General features: G+C 37.2%; 1 protein-coding gene across 26 annotated transcripts in view; it reads right to left on the bottom strand.

The window, feature by feature from the left end:
• The window catches only part of LOC115216496 (neogenin-like), a 318,473-nt gene that overhangs the window by 139,613 nt on the left and 160,330 nt on the right, over positions 1-18,530 (bottom strand). For all 26 annotated transcript variants that reach the window (XR_005000967.1, XR_005000970.1, XR_003882082.2 and 23 more), the window contains exons 2-6: positions 11,674-11,830; positions 7,850-7,995; positions 5,634-5,918; positions 3,820-3,982; positions 3-142 (exon numbers count right to left, since the gene is read on the bottom strand). Coding sequence is in view for 20 of the 26 variants with exons in the window: in XM_036506615.1 (XP_036362508.1) it covers positions 3-142; positions 3,820-3,982; positions 5,634-5,918; positions 7,850-7,995; positions 11,674-11,830 (891 nt within the window). In the remaining 6 variants the exon portion in view is untranslated. The remainder of the gene's footprint in view (positions 1-2; positions 143-3,819; positions 3,983-5,633; positions 5,919-7,849; positions 7,996-11,673; positions 11,831-18,530) is intronic.

Raw genomic sequence — 18,530 nt, 5'->3', positions numbered from 1 at the left:
ACTGAGGACGTTTACTGAAGCTGGGGCATCTATAGAGTCCTCCATATTGCTTGCCCGGCAAGTGTAAATGCCATTGTTGTTCTCTTGAACGTTGGGAATAACTAAGCTACCGGTACCGACAATTTTGTATGTCTTGTTGGAACTGAAATGAGATAATAATTATTTTGATTTATGATTCTTTTAAAAAACAAAACAGTAAATAATGTGAAATTATGTGTAATCAGCAGAATTTGATGAGGGTGGCATACATTAACAAGGAATCAATACAATCTAAATGGGAAACTGCTCAATGAGATAAGGGCCAAGTAACTGTGGTGAGGAGGTCATGTGATGAGCAAAGAGAGGACAGGAGGATTTAACAATGCCTGGGAAGATTGAAGGGAAAATAAGTAGAAGAAAGAGAAGGGGGATATGGATGTCAAGCTTAAAGAAATGGTTGGAAGAATGAGGTATTAACATCAGGAAGTGGAGCTGTTACAGAAAATAGAGAATTGTGGTAGGACATGATTGCCTATGTCCTACATTGTGGACATGGCAAGAAGAAGTGAAGCTAGTTGGCACTGTATGAACAGGTAAACATAACACCGGTGGCTTTTAGGTACCCTTATTGAAATATCACAATATGAAACTTTTTTGGTGTAGCTGCTGCTTTGTACAGAAAGATGAATTATATTTTCAGTTACAACGAAATGTCCAACCCATGACAACATGAAAAATCAGTGTTAAATTATAACAACGATAATCTCTATGCTTGGATGGGTTGTTACCATCTGAATTGGCTCTTATTCAAAGTTATGGTCCTCCAAGATGTGTCAGAGGATCGCATCTCACTGGTAGTATATTTCACTATGATTTCTAACACAAGTATAAGGGCTGCAATTGGTGGAAGTGTGTGTATGGAAAACTACAGTTGAGTAACACCACCTCAGTATCAGACTGGTACTTATGGTACTTTTATTCTAATAGCTTCTTGCATGAAACGACTACTCTCTGGAACTCATTACTATCGTCTTGTCTTCCTCTATTCTATGATATTCAGTCTTTTAGGCTTTTGAATTTGCAGGCCTCTTTGGTTCCTTCTTTGTAGTCCATTACATTACAGTGGATTCAAGCCTTGTTTGGATCAAAATTAAATATTAGAAAAGTTGCAGCTGCCTTCATTGTCATAGCATATTAATTCTATCAACAGCATGTAAATAGTTAATTAATCATAATACATATAAATGGTTAATTAGCTACATTAAATAACATGAAAAGCACAGTTGGCCTTGACAGGATGTGAGATAATCTTTTCTACTATAGGGGACAAGGCCTGAAATTTGGTAGGAAGGGGTCTGGTTGATTACATCAACCAGAGTGCCTGTCTGGCACTTTATTAATCTTTACAACCTTGAAGTAAAAGGCAAAGTAATCCTGAACAGAATTTGAACCTAGAAAGAAATGTTGCTCTACATTTTGTTTGAGGTGCTAATGATTCTGAGGTAGCAGTAGCAGCAGCAGTAGTAGCAACAGCCTTAGGATTTGAAATAATGAAGAGCCATAATAAAAAGCTGAAGGCACTTTGTCCACTGTGAATCTACTGAGACCCCCTTCAGTCATGACACAGACCATAGGATTGCACCTCGAAAGTTACCCCCCACCTCAGGCACAATTTTGGGTGGGGGTGGTGCTTATATTCTAAATTTGCTTTTTAAATTTCAAAATTGATTAAAAGGGATTTTTCATAAATCTAATTTATATTAATGGGATGTAGGTAATTTTAACTTGTGTATATCTGATATGCTTTTATAATTACTGTTGTATTGAATAATTATTGATAGATCTAGGTTAGCAGCAGTCAGTGCTATTATCACCAACTCAAAATCTAGGTTACTTAACGTGACCCTGGTAACTTAATAGTTTTGGGGGTCTTGCTGTTTGTAACTTTTGGTGAGCCATGGTGCAACCAACAAGAAGGTAAAAATCCCTGCCATTAATTAGGTGTGGATAGTAATATCAGATAATTCAATCACAACATATACTTAGATTAAACATGAAAAAAATTGAAATATTATCACTTACATGGAAAAATTGAAATATTATCTTTCAGTAGTTTATAAGGTAAAATCTTAAATTATTAATTGACACATTATTAATTACCTTATAATAGCAATGCCTGGAAAAATCATGGATAACATGGAAAAATGCGAGCATGAAAAGTAATATTCATAAGATTATAAACCTGGAAAAGTATAGGACAAGCCATTTATACACTTCTAGTAAAGTAAACAATAAGAAACTTTTTACTTAAAATATTGCAGCAAAGAATGCCAGTTCTTCTAACTTATCACTCTTTACACTTTTCATCTTTTAAATTTATTGTACAAAAATGTTCAGCTAATTTCTAAGTTTGTCAAATTAGTCATTTTTTTCTGTATTTAAGGTAGTAAATTAGCCAAATTCTACTTAAATAAGTATAGTGTTATTTGTAACCTATAATAAAAGAATTTTTACCTTTCAAATTTTAATTTTAGCTGCAATATCTTAAGTAAAAAGTTTCTTATTCTTTAGTTTACTTGAAGTAATAGTTTGTCCTGTACTTTTACAGGTTTATAATCTTAAGAATATTACTTTCTATGCTTCCATTTTTCCATGGAATAATAATAATAATAATAATGATGATGATGATGATAATAATATAATAACAACAGCTACTGACTTGAGAGCTGTTATAACTATGGAGCAGCTTCAAAACTTTCCTTTCTCAACTCAAAAGATTAAAGTTTCTTTTGAGTTAATACAATTTTAAGAGCGATGTCAAATATTTGGAAGTTAATATTTATCATAGTCATATTGGAAATAATATCAGAACTTTGAAGTCTCAGAATGCTGATACTAAAATGAGATTTTATTGACAGACAAAAGGATTTAAAAAAAATTATGGATAAAAATCTTATAAAATGACAATGATAAAACAGAAAATCAATTCTTATTCACACATACTATTTTATTAAAGTGGTAAAAAAAAAAAAATAAATTCACAAACTGTTACTCAGAGTTTCATGTGACCATTCATTAGACACTTGTGATAATACAGAATAAAGAGATTTTATAAACTGTGAGTAAATATATTTTGTGGATACCAGTTCAACGAACAAGTATTTGAATCTGATTGGGTAACTAAAAATTAGAAATTTCTCCTTTTTTTTTTATTTCTTTTATATTCCTTTTGATCATTTCCAATTTTTATTTCTTGACATAGTCTATTATATTCTGTATATAATTTTACATGAAATTTTTCAATTCAACTATTATTTATATTTATTCTTTTGCTACAGTCAACCTCCACTGTCATCCTTTTCAAAGTTAGCTACCCACTCAGATTAAAATATTTATTCATTGAACTGGTATCTGCTAAATATACATACTCACAGTTTATAAAAATTCCATATTATCAAAAATATCTGATGAACATTTAGGAGCACTCCGTCAGTTGCGACGACGAGGGTCCCAGCTGATACGATCAATGGAACAGCTTGCTCGTGAAATTAACGTGCAAGTGGCTGAGCACTCCACAAACATGTGTACCCTTAACGTAGTTTTCGGGGAGATTCAGCGTGACACAGTGTGTGACAAGGCTAGCCCTTTTAAAATACAGGTACTACTCATTTTTGCCAGCTGAGTGGACTGGAGCAACATGAAATAAAGTATCTTGCTCAAGGAAACAACGCGTCGCCGGGAATTGAACTCACAACCTTACGATCATGAGCCCCTAACCACTAAGCCAGCCATAGATACATGCATACATACACACACATATACTTCTCATGTGAAACTTACTTGTCTAATTCAACTCCACCTTTCAGCCATGTGATTTTCGGACTTTCGTCATTTCTATCAATACCATTTGCCCCGCAGTGTAACACCAATAATGAACCTCGGATCACTTCAGCATCTTGTGGCTTCATTACAAACGAAGGTGCCACACCTTTACGGATGCTTTCTGCAAATGAAAATAATTGAAAAAAAAAAAAAACACCATTAAATTAAATATTTAAGATGAGTTGTCTAATCCTTGCTACCTAATGACATTCAATGAATTAATAATGTTGAGAAGGCGTAACACCAACCAGTGCTGAAGAGTAGAGATCACTGCAGTAGAGGTAGCAAAATAGGGAAATGAGACAGAAGGGGTTCTTGTGATACTTCATGTCGATAAGCTGAGTGACTGGTTCCCTGGAGGTAGCTTTGGGTGTAGTATTTATTACAAGCACTGTTATAATTGTAAGAGTAGAGTTCCATTGCAAATTGCATCGGGGATTTGTTAAGGGTTATACAATCATGGCTTTTAGACAGGTACCACAAGGGTTAAATATAACTTATCAATGTTACTGTGTGGTAAGTAGCTTGCTTACAAACCACATGGTGCCGGGTTCAGTCCCACTGCATGGCACCTTGGGCAAGTGTCTTCTGCTATAGCCTCGGGCTGACCAAAGCCTTGTGAGTGGATTTGGTAGACAGAAACTGAAAGAAGCCTGTCGTATATATGTATATATATATATATATATATATATATATATATAATATATATATATATATATATATATATATATATATATATATATGTGTATGTTTGTGTGTCTGTTTGTCTCTCCAACATCGCTTGACAACTGATGCTGGTTTGTTTACGTCCCAATCACTTAACGGTTTGGCAAGAGAGACCGACAGAATAAGTACTAGGTTTACAAAGAATAAGTCCTGGGGTTGATTTGCTTGACTAAAGGCGGTGCTCCAGCATGACCACAGTCAAATGAATGAAACAAGTAAAAGAGTAACCCTTTACCATTCATGGGATGATGTGGTGAGAACGGATTTTCAGATGCTGGGCCTCACTATGGAAATGACAAGGGACCGGGAGGTGTGGTGATTTACTGTATTTGATAAGGTATGTCAAAGCTAAGTAAAATCACTATCGTCTACACATACAGACTTGTCCTTTTGGGTGCTGGCGCCACTTAAAAAGCACTCATGCTGGTGCTGCGTAAACGCATGCATGTTGGTGCTGTGTAAATGCACCTGTGATGGTGACGCACAAATAGCACCCAGAATACTTTGGGTTGGCATTAGAAAGGACATCCAACTGTAGAAACCATGCCACAACAGGCAATAGGAGTCTAGACAGCTTCCTGCTAGCCAACTCTATGTCAAACCGTCCAACCCATGCCAGCATGGAAAGCAGATGTTAAAAGATTGATGATGATTATTCTGTCAAATGCAAGAGAGGAGGGGCATGGCCTGTTTAAGAAAACATCACATTTCACTCATTCTGGACATGAACATGTAACTATAACCCTTACAGTCACTTTAGGTGGTGGATGTCACCATCAATGATGATCTCTCCTGGTGTATGCATGCCCTCAATACAGCAAAACATATATCTTTTCCCAACTCGTTTGAGAGTTAGAAAATAATTTAGCCCCAAAGGCATTGGTCAGACCATGACTAGAGCACAAGACAATTGCCAAGATGGCATGAAGCAGAACAGAACCTGAAACCATGTAGTTGCAAAGTGAAATTCCTCAGTGCACAGCAAAACCTGCACAGAAACTACAAAGAAATCAATCAAAGGTGGGGGACAAAAATGGGAATCTTACCTAAATCTGTGTTTTCTTGCAAAACAGCCGGTCTACTACGACGACTTGTATTCATGTTTTTGGCCTCACAATAATATTTTCCAAAATCTATTGCTCGCACGTTTGTAATTTCTAGAAATCCATCTGAATACATTTTTATGTGATTGGATCGTTTCAATAGGACATTGTTCTTGTACCAGGAGTATTTTGGTTGAGGAATACCGTCAATGGAGCATTGGAACATGGCTATGTCACCCAGGTAAACCTTGAGCGTCTCGGGTGTGATTGAGAACATCTTGGCCATATCTGGAAAAAAAAAACAAAACATATATTGTCATCATTTAACATCTGTTTTCCATGCTAGCATGGGTTAGACAGTTTAACTGGAACTAGTAAGTCGGAGAGCTGCACCAAGTTCCAGTCTGATTTGGCATGGTTTCTATGGCCGGATGCCCTAGAAATCATGCCAAATCAGATTGGGACCTGATGCAGCTCTCTGGCTTACCAGATATAAATACAATCCAAATAAAAAAAAAAAAACAAAGAAGAGTGTAGCACATCCTTAACCAATTAGTATTTAACCCTTTTGTTACTGTATTTATTTTGACATGCTCTGTGTTTCTTTCAGTTGATTTTAAATGTAACAAAGAATTTAGTAAAATAACTTAGCTATCATTCAGTTAGTGTTAGGAACATAAATTGTGACTAAGGTTTGGTGGAAGATTTTAATTCAAAACTTTTGAAAACAAGATATTTGTATTACAGAGCCAGAGCCAGTTTCAGCCGGGTTGGTAACGAAAGGGTTAAACCGGCCAAATCTGGCCCATATATTGTACGTGTTTTATGTTCAAACTAGCCACACCCAGCTTCTTTCACCTTCCCTACAATGTCACTCTAAAAAGAAACCATCATATCATTGAAATCTCAAGGCTAAGAGATAATTCCTGATTAATAAAGAATGATGGGAATAAATATGCATTATATTTGACAGAGTAATCTGAATACTAAATGGTTAATGACCACTTACAATTGTTTCAAGGCCACTCTGTTTTAATGGCTCTGAATGCATGTGAGAAGTTATGTAATATTTGTGCTTTTAAACATTAGTGTAGCACTTCATCAGACCTGCACCAGAAGGTGTGCTCTTATACTGAATGTCAGTCAAGTGTTGTATGTTGCTTTTATTTGGGAGAACACAAGTATGAAATAATAAAAATGGTGAAATAGTAGACAGGCCCTAGATGATAACAATACCTTTATGTTAAAGATAATAAACATTCATCATCACCATTTAATGTCTATTGTCCATGCTGGCATGGGTTGGATGGTTTGACTAGGGCTGGAAAGCTGAGGGGCTGCACCAGACTCCAGTCTGATTTGGTATGGTTTCTATGACTGGATGCCTTTCCTAATGCCAACCGTTAATGTAGTGGGTGCTTCTTATGTACCAGTTGTGTGACACCAGTATCTGCCATAACTATCATCTCATTTGGCTTGATGGTTCTGTTCAAGCATGGCATATTGCCAAAGGTGTTAGTCATTTGTCATTGCCTCCATGAAGCAGTCATTTGTCATTGCCTCCATGAGGTGGTCATTTGCCATTGCCTCCATGAAGCGGTCATTTGTCATTGCCTCCGTGAAGCAGTCATTTGTCACTGCCTCCATGAGGTGGTCATTTGCCATTGCTTCCGTGAGGTGGTCATTTGTCATTGCCTCTGTGAGGCCATCATTTGCCATTGTCTCCTCGTGGCGGTCATTTGTCATTGCTTCAGTGAGGCAGTCATTTGTCATTGCCTCCGTGAGGCAGTCATTTGTCATTGCCTCCAGGAAGCAGTCATTTGTCATTGTCTCTGTGTGGTAGTCATTTGTCATTGCCTCCGGGAAGCAGTCATTTGTCATTGCCTCTGTGAGGCAATCATTTGTCATTACCTCTGTGAAGCAGTCTTTTGTCATTGCCTCCGTGAGGTGGTCATTTGTCATTGCCTCCGTGAGGCAGTCATTTGTCATTGCCTCCGTGAAGCAGTCATTTGTCATTGCCTCTGCGAGGCTCAAAGAAATTAATGCAACAAATACCTGACTGAAACAAGTATCAAGGTAGGTATGATTTGAGTAAAAGCCTTGAAAGTGGTATCTAAGCAAAGCCACAATGTAGCATAGGAATAAAGTAAAAAAGAACTAACAGTATAAAAAAAAATACAAAAGACTCTAAAGAAAAGAGACATGGAGTGAACACTTACGTGCAATTTGTACATGAGCCGGTTTGCTGATAATCGTTCCAACGCTAGGCACTTCAGCAAAACATTGGTATTCACCAACATCACCAACATTGGACTTGCTGTGTTGGACGTTTTGTATATACAAGGAGCCATTTTTCAGTTGCTGTCTGCATAACAGAAAAAAAAAAGTAGGGATAACATAAGACCTTAATGAAAAACCAGTTTCTTGGAATGTGAAGTAAGCAATTATATTGTGTTGGAGAGAATAATATTTAACATTCATGTGTATTGTATCTAAATGTTTCCTGAATGCTACATTATGGTCTCTTAACATGCTAAGGTATTTGGGTCCTTTTTCCCAGACCATAAAATAGGTAACTTTCCACTCACTTGGATTCACCTCTATCCCCAACTCTAGGGTGGCTTAGCGGTTAGGGTGTTGGACCCATGATTGTAAGACTGTGGTTTTGATTCTAGACTGGGCAATACATTGTGTTCTTAAGCAAGTCACTTCATTTCATGTTGCTCCAGTCCATTCAGCTTGCAAAAATAAGTAATCCTGTGATGGGCAGGTGTCTCATCCAGGTGGAGAATTTACACGCAATGGAAATCGAACCCCTATTAGTCAGCATGACCTGAGAAGGCAACTTTTTACTCATCTCTATCCCTCTGTCATTCTCCTTTCTCTCTTGTGAATTTACCAACCTCTTACTGGCTGGTGGCACATGAAAAAACATTCAAGCAAGTCCGTTGCCAGTGCCGCTGGACTGGCTCCTGTGCAGGTGACACATAAAAAGCACCATTTGAGCATGGCTGCTGCCAGTACTGCCTGACTGGCCCTCGTGCTGTGGCATGTAAAAGCAGCCACTACACTCTCAGAGTGGTTGGCATTAGGAAGGGCATCCAGCTGTAGAAACTGTCAGATCAGATTGGAGCCTGGTGCAGCCATCTAGTTCACCAGTCCTCAGTCAAACCATCCAACCCATGCTAGCATGGAAAGCGGACGTTAAACGACGATGATGATGATGATTCATCTTGTTCCCACTCTTTTGTACTACTTCTATATTCGCCTTCATGTAATTTGAATACACCTTGGTTCCTCTTCATTTCTTGTTTACCATTTGGGGGAGGGGGCATGTATTTCCTCTACAGTAAGAACCTGTTTGTGTCCCCTCTATCATACTCTAGCCCAGTGGTTCTCAAACAGGATCCATTTAGCCCTTAGAGGTCCATGTAAGATACTGATGTTAACTATTTGTTTAATAAAATGGTTATATTTCTACAAAGCATAAAATAATTTAACAGTTTTTTAAAAATATAATCCCTAATAATATTTAATTAAAGAAATATATGATTTTTTTAAACATCAAATGAGTATGGGGGTCCACCCAAGTAAAATAGGGATCAAAGGAGCCCATAAGCAAAAAAAAAAAAAACAGTCCTTGAGAAACACTACTCTAACCTTTTATCATCTGGTATAAAGCCACCTCCCTCAGGACTACACCCATCAGAGTTGAGGAGCAGGGCTTTGTGTTGCAAATTACTTGGTGATTTTACTAGTGCTGGTACCGTATAAAAAACGCCCAGTAAACTATGTGAAGTGGTTGGTGTCAGCTCCCATTAAAGCATCCAACCCATGCCAGCATGGAAAACGGATGTTAAATGATGAAGATGGTGATGATGATGAAGTCGATGCTTACAGTTCTTCAGTGTCATGTTCTGTTAGTTTAGCAGAGGACATGAAGGTCTTAAAAGTCAGTCAGAGCAGAGCATGAGTTCTGCCAGAACTGATATATGCTATTAGACACACAAACATCATGCTAAATACCAACTCAGAGATGAAGAAGATTCTCCAGGTCAAACTGCTGCTTCCTCTGCATTGAGAGATTACAGCTCTGGTACTATGGATGTAAGATTATAATGTGGCAGAAAAGAATTTCAAAGCAAATTCTTAAAACTGAGCCAACCAGCAGGAGACGTAAGGGTGGTGCAAAAACAAGACGCTTATATAAAATCCATAGTCTCAGTTGGACATGTTTGGGAATTTAATCGGAAAGTGTAATAACAGTTGTTTTCAGATACGACCCTATAGAGGAGGGGTCCTGCGAATTCTACCCCTACAACCTTCCCAAGAACAGTGGATGGAGAATATGGCTGGATGGATTTTAACAGATTGATTAGGATCACTGCAGTTCTGTTATTAGTTTTGTGGATGTTATTGGTAGATCTTGTTTCCCAAAAAATAACAAATGGAGAATAACTTTTCCATTTTAATCCGTATTATTAAAAATGCAATAGCTCAAGATTTTCTTCTTTTATATTTACAAGAATTCAGACATTTTCGTATCAGTTGTTTAGAATGTTATGAACATTAACATTCCTAGGCTGATGGACTTAAAAATGTTAATCTTCAAAATAAACTATAAGGGAATTAGCCAGAAAAATACGGAAAAATTCTTATCCAAATTTTTTTTTAAATGTTTTAAATAATAATAATGTTATGATGTACTGATGTTCTAGTAACTTATGGATTTTCAAATACAGCAATAAGGCAAAGTTTAAAATCGGAATGTGAAGAACCAGAACAAATATAATAAAAAATGTGGCTGTGAGGTTAAGAAGCCTGCATTTCAACCACATAGTTTGGAGTTCAATTCTACTGTGTGGCACCTTGGGAAAGTGTCTTCTGCTATAGCTCTATGGCAGCACAAAGCATTGTGAAATTGGCAGACAGAAACTGTAGGGAAGTCTGTTGAGTATGTATATATGTGTGTATGAATATATATATATGTGTGTGTGTATGTATATATATGTGTGTGTTTGTCCATCGTCCAGTAATTGACAACTGGTGCTAGTTTGTTTATGTCTCCATAACTTAGCAGCTCAACAAAAAAGAGTGATAGAATAAGTTAAAAACGAATAAATAGTGGGGTCAATTTGTGCAACTAAACCCTGCCAGGCTGCACTCCAATGACTAGAACAAGTAAAAGATAGTATTACAAAATACTTTCTCTTTCACTCTACCACTTCATCACCTGAATGCATTACAAGAGCATGCAAGCCATGAAGAAAGGTGCAGTTAGCAAAGTGAAGTGTCCATAAGGAATTTAGCATTCAAGTAGGTGTGCATTGGAGCTCGGCTCTCAAGCTCCATCCTGTTTCTTACAGATTCTCAGGTCATAACAGAGAAGTTTGAGACTGAATGCTTGCAGTAGCTTTTGTAAACTGATGACCTTAGTTTTTATAACTGAATCAATTGAAGAATTAAAAGAAAAATTCAAAACAAGGAAGCAGGACTTAGAATTAAGATAAGACTACAGTTTTTGTTAGTAGGAGAAAATATAGAACTCCACTGCCATTTAGGAAGTAGCTATATCTGCTAAGCAGCCAAGGGAGTTGATAAGACACTTTAGACATTGCATTCAGTCTAAAAATGTAATCTATGGATGCACAAAAGTGTTGACGGTTTTTATTACCTTTACTGCAGTTCAGGTGAGTGCTGCAAAAGTTTAAGTAGCTAGAGTTTGGGTGAAGAAGAAAATTTAGTTAACTATGTAATCTCTGTTGGCAACAAAGGGCTACTTTCTCCAAGCGAAGGGCAAATTATATGAAGCCAGAGATATGGACATAAAATGCTGATAATGGTGATAAAAGTTTTAATAGCTCAGAAACCACATACTGCTTGTTAACTCCAAAAGTTTAATATCTGTAATGTTCTTGTATTACAACCCAAAATTTAAAAAACTAAAATAAATGAAAAATAAAGAAAAAATGTTGGAAAAAGACAGAAAATGGTAATGGGGAATTTCAGGAAAAAAAAAAGAAAGTCTATTTGTTTTGCATACCTCGTATGTAAGAGTTCGTTGTCTTTTTTCCAAAAGATATTTGTTTTATTATATCCGTGCTGGGCATTGCAGTGTAACTGTATATCTTCACCTCGATTGGTGACCACATCACTTGGCTCAACAGTGAAATGGAACTTTCTGAAGTGAACAGAAGACCCTGCAAGAAAAGATGGCAAAAAAAGATTATTAGAGTTGAAGGACAATAAGAATACATATATACATATCATCATTACATCCTCATCAACATTACCATTACCATTTTAACATCTGCTTTTCCAAGTTCGCATGGCTTGGATGGAATTCAATGAGGCAGATTTTCTGTGGTTGGGCGCCCTTCCTGTCACCAACCCTCATTTATTTTTAAGTGAGGTGATATTTCTCCATGGCCAGACATGTTTTCATAGATAATTGGAAATAAAAGATAGTACTTCTAAGATGGTGATGCTCATTTACATCTAGCACATGTCCTTGCCATCATCATCATCGTTTAACGTCCACTTTCCATGCTAGCATGGGTTGGACGATTTGTCTGAGGACTGGCGAACCAGATGGCTGCACCAAGCTCCAATCTGATCTGGCAGAGTTTCCACAGGAAGGGCATCCAGCTGTAGAAACTCTGCCAGATCAGACTGGAGCCTGGTGCAGCCATCTGGTTCGCCAGTCCTCAGTCAAATCGTCCAACCCATGCTAGCATGGAAAGCGGATGTTAAACGATGATGATGATATGATGTCTTGGCAAGGACACACACACAAAACAGGCTTCTTTCTGTTTCTTCCCACCAAATCCACTTGAAAGGCTTTGGTTGAACTGGGGCTATAGCAGAAGATACATGCCCAAAGTGCCATACAACAGGATTGAACTTGAAACCATGTGGTTGGGAAGCACGTTTCTTAACTACATGGCTATGTCTGCACCTATCAGTGTATGTGTTTATGTTTGGAGGGGTACGAGACATTACAAAGAGAACATAAACACCCCATTTATTCATGAATGACAATAGGATTGCCCCAAGAAAGGTCCCCTCTGAGGTACAAGTCCTGGCAAGGTTGTTTGTAGAAGACCAATAGTCGCCCATACATACCAGCCTCCTCTCTTCATGCCACCAATGTTGTCTAAGGCCGTAGCAACTCATTTCTACAGCTGAGTGAACAAGAAGACAACTCACAGCCCAGTTCAGGGTTCTAACTATTGTGCCATGCACCTTCACAAAGAGTACATATAAAAAGGTAAATGATGGCTTTAACAATAGAGTACTATAAAGAATAACAAAAAATATATATGCGCAAGAGTGGCTGTGTGGTAAGTAGCTTCCTTACCAACCACATGGTTCTGGGTTCAGTCCCACTGCGTGGCATCTTGGGCAAGTGTCTTTTACTATAGCCTCAGACCGACCAAAGCCTTGCAAGTGGATTTGGTAGATGGAAACTGAAAGAAGCTCGTAGTATATATGTGTGTGTGTGTGTGTGTGTGTGTGTGTGTATGGGTGTTATGTGTTTATCCCCCCCAACATCGCTTGACAACTGATGCTGGTGTGTTTATGTCCCTGTAACTTAGCGGTTCAGCAAAAGAGACCGATAGAATAAGTACTAGGCTTACAAAGAATAAGTCCTGGGGTCAATTTGCTTGACTAAAGGTGGTGCTCCAGCATGGCCGCAGTCAAAATGACCGAAGCAAGTAAAAGAGTAAAAGAATAGTGTGTGTATGAACATAGGCAAGGGTAAGTAGTTTAGAAGCTTGTTTATCAACATGAGGTATTGGGTTCAATCTCACCAAGTGGTATTTTATGTCACAAGTGTCTTTTACAATAACTTCATGTTGACCCAAGATGGAAACAGTTTTGGAACATGTTGGCTAGATGATATTGGTAAAACAAGGACCAAGTTTGTCACCTGATTCTGCATGAGGATTATGTTGAAGTTACAAGTGTCTGTGGAATACTCAGCCACTTAACACTACAATACAATGTGCAGGTGGTTCAGTGAATAAAACTGGTATACTTAGCATTGAAAATTATTTTTATAATATGGAGAGTGTGCATTCATACACACACACAGACACACAGATATATTCTTTTTTCGAAACAAACTGATCAGTTATCTTGTGGCTTGAGTTTCATGACACTGCAATCTTCAGGCAAGAACTGTTACAACTTGGCATTGGTGGTGCATTTATATCCCTTGCTCTAGTAATTGTGTCTATTCCTTGGTTGGCTTTTCATGTTTACTGATTGAACAAACACTAGACCAAAGAATACAAATACACTATCAATATTGAGGTGTGACAGTCCTAGTCTGAAGATCACTGCAGCATGAAACTTGAGCTGCTAGACCAGTGGTTCTCAACTGGGGTCAATACAAGATTTTTGGGAGTGTGCACAACAAAATAGTAAATTGAGGACCCACAATAGTATTTTAAGGGCCCCTGAAAAAATTTTGCTTCAGATGTATGTATTGGTATATATTGTAAGAAATAGCTTGGCTTCTTTCTCTAACATTTCACAGTTGTACCTACACATGTTAATGTGGGAAAAAACAAAATAGGAATTCTGAAAGAAGTTTCTATAAAACTAGTTTTTAAGTATTGAATGGCTATGGGGGTCCACCAGAAAAAAAACAGTAATCAAAGGGGTCCATAGATAAAAAATGGTAGAGAACCCCTGTGCTAGAGAAACTCCTAGTTTTAGTTTCAATAACCCGACTATCTCCTACAACATGTGTTGAATACTCCTATCTCATTTCTCTGGGCAGAATCTGGTGATGCAGTGTGTGACAAAACTGGTTTATGATGTACAGGCATAGTCTATCTTGTGATGCTTGTAAAACACAAGTAAAAACAAACTAAATATACATAAAAAGGAAAGACTTATGACTGTGTGTTCATGGCACTGACCTTTCAGTACATGAATTGCTTCAATATACTACCAGATTCTTTTCAGGGGTCACATATCACTACATCAACCACTTTCATCATATACATACTTACATACATACATAGGTCATATTGAAAACAACAAAAGAGATACAACAGGTACAAGTTACTGCTAGATCAAAAAATTAGAAATGGAAAAAAAAAAAAAAGGATTATTTAAAAATCAATAAAGTGACCTAGAGCCTAAATAACAGTAAAGTATTTCACCATATATGGAAACTCAGATAAATCTATTTTTATCTGGCAGATGGGAAAGAGAGGATATTCTATTCTAATAGATTCACATTTGAGTAGAAATTGGCAGAATTATCATTGGACACAAAATACATATGATATATATTTTCTAATGATTATTCTTATCTGATAAATTGCTTTCACCAAATTATCCTACTGTTTACATATTAATATTAAAGAAATTTTATTTGAAGAAAGGTAAAATATCAGAAATATTTCTTCTTAAAAGGGTAAATGTTAAGGTCAAGAGGTAAAAATTTCAAAGTAGTTGTTCAATCTGTAGTTCTAGTGACTAAGTTAATGTAAACATTTGTTAAATGTATTACTAAGTTAACCGAGATAGATGTTAAGATAAATTTTCATCCAATAGCTGAGGTCCCGAGAAGAATTAACCCAAAGCAGTATCAAATAAGAGGTTATGGAAAAGGCTACTTAAGCTTTGTGAATGGATTTGGTAGACAGAAACTGAAAGAAGCCTGTTGTGTATGTGCACATATATTATTATTACCTCCACCTTAGTGAAGGCGGAGGTATTGTTTTCAGTCGTGTTTGTTTGTCCGTGGACAAGATCTCTCAAGAACTGCTGGATGGATTCAGATGAAACTTTCAGAGATGTCTGGCCTCATGACTGGCACAAACTGATTAGATTTTGGGATTGATCTGGTATTGGATAAGGATTCTGGATTATTTTTCCGTTTTTTTTATTTTGTTTGTTTTGTTTTTTTTTACTTAATTTTTAAGAGTGATCAGGTTCATTTTTAATATTCTCATTTGAGAGTGCAGTCGAGTTTATTTCAGATATTCTCATTTAAAAAATCATCCCCGGCAACCATTGAGAGGACGTTGGTGTTGCTTTGGTGGAGGCTTGCATCCTCTGAGTGCTCTTATTATTATTATTATCATTATTATTATTATTATGGCCTAATGGTTAGGGTGTTGCACTCATGATGCACCTTCACACGTGCAAGTCTCAGTGCCACTATCATAGAAGTGGTGTTCTTCATTTCTAATCTTTCATGAAAACATCTGGCCTTGGAGAAATATTATATCATTAGGAAACGCATGAGAATTAGCAGTAGGAAGGGTATCTGGGTGCAGAAAAATCTGCTTCAACAGATTCCATTCCACCCATGCAAGCATAGAAAAGTGGATTTTCAAATGATGACAATAATTGTTGTCACATACATGTGCCCATATATGATGGTATAAAAGACTCACGAGCATATTAGATGCACTCCCATTTCAGCAAAGCGTTCTAAGGAAAAGAATATTTTAGGGTAAGTAATATTTGTAGCCACTTCAACATGGCTGTTCCATATGAACATATGTTACTACAATTTTTTAACCACAAGAGGACAATTTCTGTAGCTAGTTAACGATGCAATCTGCATCCGATATATTGTAAGCAGGGGAACAAGGAGCGAATCCCTACCACCTTCTTGTGACAGAACCAACAGACAAGCTTGGTTTCAGGCCATTTTTGCCCATCCTCAGTGCTGGACACCTGCCTGCTAGAGATGGTAGTAGTTCCCTCTAGTTTGCAATATATAGAAAATCAAGCGACATTTAGTCACTAATCTTGCCCAACAAATAAAGCAGCTAATTATAAAATATTTTAGGGTATTGACCACTTTTGTTACCATATTTCTGTGAAAATACTCTGACGTTACTCTTTACTCTTTTACTTGTTTCAGTCATTTGACAGCGGCCATGCTGGAGCACCGCCTTTAGTCGAGCAAATCGACCCCAGGACTTATTCTTTGTAAGCCCAGTACTTACTCTATCGGTCTCTTTTGCCGAACCGCTAAGTGACGGGGACGTAAACACACCAGCATCGGTTGTCAAGCAATGCTAGAGGGACAAACACAGACACACAAACATATACACACACATACATATATTTATATATATACGACAGGCTTCTTTCAGTTTCCGTCAACCAAATCCACTCACAAGGCTTTGGTCGGCCCGAGGCTATAGCAGAAGACACTTGCCCAAGATGCCACGCAGTGGGACTGAACCCGGAACCATGTGGTTGGTTAGCAAGCTACTTACCACACAGCCACTCCTGCGCCTAATTAATTTTGAAAATAACGAAGAATTTAGTAAAATAACTTTGTCATTATTAAGCTGGAGTTTGGGACATAAATTGATATGGAATTTTGGTGGAAGGTTTAAATTTAGATCATTTTAACCTTATGGCATTTAAACCAGCCACACCTGGCTCGAATATTCTACCTGTTTTATGTTCAAACCAGCCAGATCTAGTCTGTCACACCTACCAGGTCAGTCTAAAAGTAGACAATAACATCATTGAAACCCTGAGACCGTGAGATAATACCTGATTAATTTAAAGCAATGTAAATGAATAAGTATTGCATTTGATAGAATAACCTGAATGCTGAAGAATAAAAGCAGGAAACTTGTATTATAAAATCAAAGCCAGTCTTCGGTAGATTGGCACTGAAAAGGTTAAAGCATCAAATATAGGCCCCACTACACATAAAGGGCCTGGGATGGATTTCTGAGACATTTTTTAGTATGTGTGTGTTTTATATGCCTTCAAATACAGTATTTATAAAAGACCAGCCCTATTCTTTCTTGCACAAAAACAGCTGGCTGGTATATCAACTCAGACATCTTATATGGGCCAAAGTGATCGTAACTTAGAAACTTCATCCTTAAAGGGTCAAAATGTCACTATGGTTACCAATTTTAGTCTCAAAAAAAAAAACAACTATGAAAAACGAGGTTGAAAAAAAAACTGAATGTGGTTTTAAAGAAGTGCAATAAAAATAACAGAATGATGGTGCTGTGTCTTGATACTTCACAGTGTAAATATTTCTGTAGGTGACAGCAGCAGAGTCTGGAGTCAGGGATCTCGTGATTTGTGGGGAGGTGGGTTAATGCTAGGTGGAGGAGGGGATAAGTAAACTAACTCCTGTCAAATTAGTTTGGAAAACATTCAGTGTGTGTGTATGTTTACACACACTCAGAGCACATACACACACATACACACTTTTTATATCAAATTTACATTTTATTCTGTGTGTGTGTGTGTGTGTGTGTGTGTGATAAAGCTCCTTACTTGACTAACTTTCTAAATATTTAAAAACAATATCTTTCCTCCATTGACAGCTAACAACCCTTGAAAGTAAGAAACCAGAGAAGGGGCCTGATAGCAAGAGAGACCTTCTTACATTTGTAAACAGTAAGTAATTGGTCTTATTCCAGACACCAACCACCACTGCCACCACCATGCCATAGCCACCACCATCACCACCAAGTACATCTCTCTCCAACTTAACTTTATATTTGCTCATATCAAAAATAAAAGATTTGTTATGGTTTTAAAGAAGATTTTTACCAGGAGTGTAAGAGAGGACGTAGGGTTGGTACTGATCAAAAATTGTTGTTGTTACTGCTGTTGTTGTGGTTGTTGTTGTTGATAGTGGTAGTGATATATACACCACGAAATTTGAAATGAGAGATTTTATTATCAGATATAAATGTTATCGCATAGCCTAGAGACTGACGAGCAGCTGTGATTTGGGAAAGAAAAAGATGTTATCAGAAAGCAAGAGAAAGAACCGAGAGTTTATTTTATTTAACTTTTTTTTTTTTTTAATACTAAAAAAGCTCAGTTAAGCTGTCAAATCTTATCTCATAGTAAGTATAAAACATGTAGAAAATC

The sequence above is a fragment of the Octopus sinensis genome, linkage group LG10, assembly GCF_006345805.1.
Source record: "Octopus sinensis linkage group LG10, ASM634580v1, whole genome shotgun sequence".
Taxonomy (NCBI): Eukaryota; Metazoa; Mollusca; class Cephalopoda; order Octopoda; family Octopodidae; genus Octopus; species Octopus sinensis.
This window is presented reverse-complemented; position numbering and strand designations above follow the sequence as displayed.